The following is an 8,535-nucleotide window of genomic DNA, read 5'->3' on the forward strand; positions in this document are numbered from 1 at the left end:
TTCTGATCGCAGGTTCATGGTAGTCAATTACTGAGTGAATATCTCCATCTTACAACCTCAAGCAGTGTTTGCAGTATTAATAAGTTTCAAATATGCCACCTTAGTGTGAGAGGTTAAGCTTTATTCCATAATAATATAAAGGCATAATATAAAGAAGACTTTATTACATGTGGGGGCTTGTCAGTCTCACATGTGCTTATCAGCTGCCTGGCTTTACCATTTGTCTCTGTTTTTCATCACCTTGTCATAAACTGCTTCTTCACAGAGAGGATGAATCATGTGGTGAAACATGTTTTTCTCTGACAGTGTTGGTGGTGAGAATTTCAACATTTTTCAGCACATATGATAATCTTGAAGTAATAGTATGTTTCATCTGTCACTCTGATGATATTATGAGTCAAGCAACAGAGAGGCCTCAGAGGTTTTCTCTTTGTGAAGCAACCATTTTTACTGCATATAAATGACCACCGTCTGATTTAGTGAATCAAACCTCAAAATATACAGTACCTTACTATAATAGTGTGCAAATGTGGCCCCTTGGTATGGTTTGTATTTTGATGCAAAGTGTTTGCGTGCCACATAGATAATAAAGGTTTTGATGTGCAAAGAATCTCCAAAATAAAATCACACAAGCACAAACCAGATCATTGTACATGCTCCGTAAATTTCGCTGTTATTCCCTTCACTTCAAAAACATCAGCTTCTTCTTAGTGTTTAGACACCAGGAAGCTGTTCTGTTATTGCAACAGTGACACAAAGGCATGTTATGAGCCTCAGAGGATGCAAAACTGGAGAAACCAGATCTGCTCAGGGTCAGATTCAATAGGTGATACGATTTTAAAGTATATATCATGGTGTGAATGTGTAAAGGTTTATCAGCAGCAGAGCTAGAAAGTGCATTAACTCAAGTACTGTACTTAAGTACAATTTTGAGGTATCTATTTAACTGAGTATTTTCATTTTCTGCTACTTCATATTTTGACTTCATTACATTTTACAGAAAAATAGTGTACTTTGTACTCACTGAATTTATTTGATAACTTTAGTTACTAGTTACTTTGATGAATGAGGTTAATAAAACAAAATACAGTATACTCATAATTGTAATTGAATAATATGATGTACATCAGTGTAAACTGTGCTGTTTTGCATAATGAGTACTTTCACTTTTGGTACTTTAACATTATTAAGTGCTAATACCTTTGTACCTTTACTTAAGTAACGTTTTGAATGCAAGATTCTTACTTGTAACAGAGTATTTTTACACAGTGGTATTGATCCGTGTCCTCAATGTAAGCCAGGTCTAAGTAAACAATCAGAGTAGTTCTTCCACCACTGGTTAGCAGCATGTATCCGGCCAGTGGTGCTGTTTTCTCAGGGTCTAACCGTGATGAGAAAAGGCTGTATGTTGAAAGAATTGTGCTGCTTGATTTACTTTTTATCTGCATAAAATCCTACATGTAAAAATGTTGTTGTTGTACATATAAAGTGTTTTAGCTATTAGGTCATAAGTGAGTGTATGAAATGTACAGTAGGCCTTTTAAGGAATGCTAGTACATGGCATGTGAAAAGGGAGGCTGAGATTATAATGCTACAATTCATGACATTGTGTCCAATAGCCCATATTCTGGGATGTGTTGCTTATATGTAGCCCATAAATTATTATCCCTACACATATACTTAAAAATCTGTTTATTCCAAATGTTAACATAGAAGGTAAGCTAATGTTAACATGTTAGCATAACAGTTATTACTTATGTATTACTTATGTACTTATAATACTTGTTCAGGTTATTAATAGAAAATACAAAATTTTACCTGATGTTCTAGAAACACTTGAGCAAACATAGTGTTTGCTTGTTTGTATGACAGCTCTGCAGCTTTTCATGTAACAGGTTCAAACACAACAGGAACTACTTTTAAATCTTGAAATGTGCTTTGTCCCTTTAGGTTTAGTGACACACGATACATTCAGTTCTCTCTTCTCCCTTTTGATCCTCTTTGCTGCAAGACAGTAAAATATAAGTTATGCAGGCAACATTACATTTTCAAGGTTTGATTGAAGTATCTATGTACATTGGAAACTACACTCAGTCGAACTGTACATCTTCACAGAGTCACAGACGGGAGCAACGTTTGAGCTGCCCCTTCAGGAATTCCTTCATTCATAAGCTTAACCTTTTCCTCTGATCTCACTGCCAAACAGGTTATACCTGTCCAAAGTAAACTTGTGCCAGTTAAAACAACTTCATGTATGTGTTTTCATGGGAAATCACAGAAGGAACAAACTCCCCTCCCATTACGTACTGAAATCAATACAAAACTAAAGAGAAAAGACACGAAGTGCACAGTATAACATAAGTTGTGCATGTGTGCAAGGATCAAGGGTGTAAATAATACAGAGAGAGAGAGAGAGTCCCAGAGAAATGAGCAGAGAAGCTATATTTTTAGGCTTCCACAAAAAAAAGTTACATTTGCTAAATCTTACCCCAAGTGATGTGTGGCAAGAATAATTTCACATTTGTTAAACTCAGACTTATCATTTATGTCCTGTCATTTGAAATAGTTCACCACAGTGTGCCCAAATCTGTCAGATGCTCAGTGACCTTTCCACACAGTCCAGCTGTCTCAAACCGGATGCTCTTCAACAAGAATGGCATCGTTCAAAATGATACCGTTTAGGACAATACAAAGATTATATGTCAGATGGACACACAGCCATGTCTGCAGACTGCAGTCTTTAGAACAGGAGTGCCCACCAGCACAGATCCTGGATCAACCTGCTGGACCATTTAGAAATAAAAAAGGCTTACAAGGGCACTGAAAATCTACATAAACCATAAAAGCCATGCCACAATTACAACCTTTTAGGGTTATTCTCTCTTAAAGGGACATGCGCAGAGTATACAAACAGAGGAGGCAAAAAGACTTCTGAAAAAGCAGCAGGCTAGGGAGAGTTATTTTCAAATTTTCACCCACTATTGATTCTTGATGTATAATTTTAAACTCTAATAACATAATGCACTGAAACACTCCAGTTTCAAAGGTAATCTAGCAATTATTATTTGCAATGTGACCCATTCATTTTCATTTAGATGAAATATTTCATGTCATATCAGTTAATAAAGTGTGTGAAAAAGATAATTAAAACAGATCCCCCCGTTTTTTTTTTACAGCTTGTGATTTCACATTGTTTTTAAAGTGAAACCAGACTGAATTAAGTTGTTGTAACAGTCAGATCCCTGTCCCTGTCAACTTTACAATAATCCATTGTTCCCAACCTTGTGAAGCAGTGAGTGTGGCAGACCAGTCACATGCATACAATGGGAAATATTAGGCTAGACACATGAGTACTAACCTTTGGCTCTCTGGCTGTTGTACTAAACATCATACAGAATAACAGACAGCTGCATTTTAGCACAGAGCAGGGTTTTTTCTCCCACTTTGGAACAATTTGACATCTTTCATCCTTTCTTTGTTTCTGTGGATGGCAGAGACCTGTCACTCCAGCCTTTAGCCTCCACCTCTGTAGAAATTATTAGTCTGTGAACAATCGGCAGTGAGCAATACTGTATATAACCTGTTGTTTTTCCATAATTGAGAGGTTTTCTTTTTTTCATACATGATAGAATGTACTGCGCATTAATGGATATGCGCACATATTGGAAGCATAATGTTGCTGAGGACATGCAAGTTGTTGAGTATACAGCAGAGCAAAAAGCAATGTTTCCCAGTGTCACTGTCTTCTTTATCTTCTTGAAATGTCACCTGTCACTCAAATGTGCATCTTCAAGCGCGCGATTCTTTCTTGGAGTGTGGCTTATTTCCCAGCAGGGCATCCATCTCAGTAATGGTTTGAGGGGTAATTTGAGATAAAATCTGCAAGTAAGAGGGAAATCAGTGAAAATGTGATCTGTTGTATTGTCCCACTTATGCAACTTTATATTGTACACAATGTAGCATATCTGTGAGTCAGGCAAAATTACTGATGTGGGAGGAAAAAAGGGGGGAAAAATCTACCCGGAGGGCACCCAGATTCTCAAGTAGCTGGTCTGTGTTAGAAACTCCCAGAAGTACTGAGCTCACTCCCTCACTGCGCAGACACCAGGCTGTAAAAGGAGAGACAAAACCAATAAAATTCATGCTCAATTAAAAGCAAATATATCAGTGCTAGCCAAAGACTGTTCTAAAATAATGTTTAGTTTTTTGCACAGTCAGATTACATGTCACTTCTCTATTGACCAAATTTGAACATCTATCTACCAAATGTATTTGAGCAGGAATTCTGATCCAAGATCAACTGACAAATGCACACAGAAGATCAGGTGATATCAGAACAGTGGTCCTAAATCAGTACCTTTTACAGTTGAACAGAAGACTACACTTTCTAAACACCATTGTTTAAACATAAATATGGGGAAAAGTCCTGTAATTAACTAATAAGGTCACTGATCAAGAGCAAAATGGTTGAACACAGGCAGATTGACACATGGAAAACATTTGTTTGAAGCACTCTGTGCAATATATAAAAGCTTTTATCTTCTGTGTGAAATCAATGAAAAAACATTTTGAATCTGTAGTTTGTGACTCTGGCAACACAAACACATTCAAGATCTGAAAAATGCCAATCTAAAGCAGTCCAATCCTGACCTCCAGTCACATAGCAATATAACAGACAAAGAGCGAGTCCCCTGTATATAATGTATACACTTACACACTGCATAGTCATGTCATTTGCCTGGTTCATACCTATGGCTAACTGTGCAGCAGTGCAGCCCAGTCTGTCAGCCAGTAGATGGAGCTCCTTGATTTTAGCCAGCTGCCTGCGGCCCTCCTCGCTGTTCACTCTCTCCTTCAGCCACTGGTATCCCTTCACCAGGAGCAAAATGAAAAGCACTGATAAGGCAACATGCTTCTCTACTGATTTCACACTACGATACCTTGCCGATCAGGGAGACAATTACACTGGGCTACTTTTCAGGAAGAGAGAAATCCCAGAGGAGAGGAGCAGTCCGATCAAGCTGACCTTCATTGCTGCTCTGGAGCACTCTGGTACACCGTCACTGTACTTCCCAGTGATTAATCCACAAGCAAGTGGAGACCAGGTCATTGCACCAACACCTGGAAGAGAGGAGTAAGGGTAGACATTCAAATGATACAAAATAAGCCTTCAATTAAAACAGAAAGATAAATAAAGCTGTGGACTATGGATGTCTGACCAATCTTATGGTAGAGCTCAGGAAGCTGCACCTCAACTTTATCCCTTTGGAAATAGTGATACTCTGCCTGCTCACACACAGGTGGAATCAGGTTGAACTGGCGTGCCACAGAGTACGCCTCCTGGTGTCAGACAGAGAGTGATCAGAACTGAAGCCATAAGCTGACCATATAAATTTTTGTCAAGTATGGGAGATGAGCATTTACCATGATTTCCATAGCACTCCAGCGCGAGGTTCCCCAGTACATGGCCATACCTTGATTTATTACAAACGTCATGGCTCGTACAATCTCTGCAAATTGGAGTATTTAACATCATAATTTAAAAATTAAACTTTTGATGATTTTAAGACAGTTAATTGCAGCTGTTTCCACACATTAAACACATACTACTACAGCTACTATATGATCTCTGCACATTGGGAAACAAGAATAATCATTTCACTGACCTTCCATTGGACTGTTGACATCATTTCTGTTGGCAAAAACAATGTCCACATAATCTAGCTGGAGTCTTGATAATGATCCTCTTAAACCTGTCATAAGAAATAATCAGATCTTATCCAAAGTACTCCGCCTTTTGTTCTGCTTTGTACCGTGTATACATCTTAATTTATACACTGTTAACATGCTCATAAGCACTAAACCCAAAGCTGACGGTAAAGGGAATGCCATTAGTGTTGCAGATATTTAGTCATAAATCAGAGTCAGTGATTCATCATACAAGGACCATGAATGTCTCTATAAAATTTCATTGGAATCTGTCCAATAGCACTGTAAAAACAGTAACTTATATTAAATTATCAGTAATTCAAGAAAAAAAAATCTAACTGTGCCAACAAATCAAACTCATCTGCTACTTCAACAAAAGTAAGTGATTCCTGATAAACTTGAATCTTATTCTGTGATTCATCACAAACTGAGAAATGCTCTGTTAACTTGCCTTCTGTAGCTGGAGAATGCAGGAAATATACCTGGAGAAACTTAAAATCATGAGTTCAGCTGACTAAATGTACAATGAATTGCTTAGTTAACTCATTTATTTAAATTACTTCAACACATTTCCCAGCATGCATTTCATTTAAAATTCTCCAGGTTGTCGTTTTTTTGTCATATAAAAAATTGCATGATGGAAGTCATTCAGTTTCTCTTTATACATTGTCTCAGAGGAGCCAGAAGGTTTTCTTTCTGCTCAAAATGAAAACACCAAAAACCATGCTGAAGAAAGGTCTTTGTGTCAGACACATCCTGCACTGTTTGAATTCAAAGAGCTTAACGCTTCTTGAGAATTGACCCAGGGCTTATCTTAAGAAAAGATTCCATGATAGACAACACATGACATTGTTCCTGACTGTACTACTAAATAAAGAAAACTTAGTTACAAACCAAAAGTTTTGAATGGACACAGCTCATGGATTGGAGTTACTTTAACTTGACAGAATCAAAAATTCTAAGTTGTGAAGATGTAAAATAAGATGCTACTCTAACTTGAAGTACGTTAAAAATTGTAAGTTGGATGAACTCAAAACCTGAAATTAAAAAAAAGTATGTTTAATTGTCTCACTCAAAAATTTACCAACAATTGTTGCCTTGAAATTTTGAGTTTTCTTAGCTTTTTCCTTTCTTACACTGAGGTGTTGAGATACTTCAGTGTTGACGAGAGTGACAGACCAACCAACCAACATTGCCATCCATGGAGCCATGTTGCTAGATGTTGATACCCAAGCAGTCATGAGCAATACTCCATACAATATGCTATTGGAGGGTAAAACAACCTTTTTATGTATTATATAGTTTTTGAAGTTTTAATGCTGCATTTTCCATTTCTAAATATTTTCTGTCAGTGTCTGCTGTGTGTGAACATTTCAACCTTGGGTTTGTCCACGCTTTGATAGAGGTTAACGTCATGAATGTGACATGTGAAATACTGTATTTAGTCCAAATACAAGCACAGCCTTAATATGCTGTACTAACCTTGAGAGCTGCACATAGTTCACTCATAATCCAGTGGCCTCAAATTAAAAGATTTGATCTTTAATCAATTTTAAACATACCTGTATGTTCAACAAATTGAAGTTCAGTAACAATACACAACTCTGAATGGACCACTTTCTGATTAAATATGAGCTATAGGATTACTGAAAGATGTACTGGAGAACTGACTCAAATTTCAGGGCCTGAACTTAACACTGAACCTTATTTGCTTGATTCTTTCTGAAACAAATCCAGGTACATTACCTTCAATGATGTGCTTTCTAGAGAGTCCTCTTTCCGTCTCTGCTCTGTGAGGTGATGAAAATACACATTATTGATGTTCTGTTGAAATGACGAAGACAAAAAAAAAACGATTTTGAATGAAAACAAGCACAGTGAAGTGTATAATTTCTGTGTTATACTTACTGGCCTCCCCAGTAGATTTTTGTTGTGATGACAAAACTTGAACGCCTGGCAAGGACAAAGGACAGTTTATTTTAATAGGACAATGGAATTTAGGTGAGAACATGTCTCCTCTATCTTCTAATACTATGTTGTACAGTAATATGTTTTTTCTTTCTCTGTGCCTACTAACATTGGTATGATACATTAAAAACTGTATATTTGGACTTGCATTGTGTTTCTTTAAATATCCAGTACTGTATGACTCTGACATAATGAGTGGTAGTGACAAACTACACACGCTTAATTTAAAGTCTGACATTTATTTATTGATATATTTTTCTCCAAATTAAAAATATCTTGAGGATTTCCCACACAAATAAGTTGGCAGTTGCTCAAGACAACCAACGAGTATTATGATCTGGGAGCTTGTTTTCACATGGTAACATTTTTATCCCTTTTTTATAGTCTTTCTGAGGTTGAAGCTCATTTTGCTAAAACATATTAATTTCCTTTGAGATAATTTAATGGTGCGACTGTTCCAAAAGAAATAAAGACATGAAATGTGGTACATTTCAGCAAAGCAGGGAATTGTTAGGATTATTAAACTTTCAAAACTAAATTCACATGATGTAATAGAATTAAAAATCTTGAGTGATCTCACCTCCATCCTTTCTTCTTGATAATGTTCCCCAGAGTGATTTCCGCTCTGCAGAGAAGCACATCACTGACTGTCACATTACTGAACAACAATAATGAATCATACAGAAAATCTGCAACATGTCATATATTAAAGGTGCATGAACTAAGATTTTACATATTGTCTGATAAATCAAGTGAAAATGGGACAGGGCGTGGCATCTAGCTCTCAAGTATACGGCCTCCTCAATGACACTACAGCCCTTCTTGTTATGGTTAGTCTCCCTCACCTGGAGGGTGAGG

At 37.0% G+C, this 8,535-nt stretch overlaps 1 protein-coding gene across 2 annotated transcripts in view; it reads right to left on the bottom strand.

The window, feature by feature from the left end:
• Positions 1-2,418: 2,418 nt before the first annotated feature.
• LOC109959415 (voltage-gated potassium channel subunit beta-3) overlaps positions 2,419-8,535 on the bottom strand; it is an 18,894-nt gene continuing 12,777 nt past the window's right edge. For both annotated transcript variants that reach the window (XM_020598756.1, XM_020598755.1), the window contains 10 exons: positions 8,258-8,302; positions 7,618-7,662; positions 7,456-7,499; positions 5,667-5,753; positions 5,425-5,510; positions 5,220-5,340; positions 5,027-5,121; positions 4,750-4,870; positions 4,021-4,109; positions 2,419-3,879 (listed from right to left, as the gene is read on the bottom strand). In XM_020598756.1, the coding sequence (XP_020454412.1) occupies positions 3,790-3,879; positions 4,021-4,109; positions 4,750-4,870; positions 5,027-5,121; positions 5,220-5,340; positions 5,425-5,510; positions 5,667-5,753; positions 7,456-7,499; positions 7,618-7,662; positions 8,258-8,302 (823 nt within the window). In that variant the 3' untranslated portion in view covers positions 2,419-3,789. The remainder of the gene's footprint in view (positions 3,880-4,020; positions 4,110-4,749; positions 4,871-5,026; positions 5,122-5,219; positions 5,341-5,424; positions 5,511-5,666; positions 5,754-7,455; positions 7,500-7,617; positions 7,663-8,257; positions 8,303-8,535) is intronic.

Source organism: Monopterus albus, unplaced genomic scaffold (genome assembly GCF_001952655.1).
Source record: "Monopterus albus unplaced genomic scaffold, M_albus_1.0 scaffold39.1, whole genome shotgun sequence".
In the NCBI taxonomy this organism is placed as follows: domain Eukaryota; kingdom Metazoa; phylum Chordata; class Actinopteri; order Synbranchiformes; family Synbranchidae; genus Monopterus; species Monopterus albus.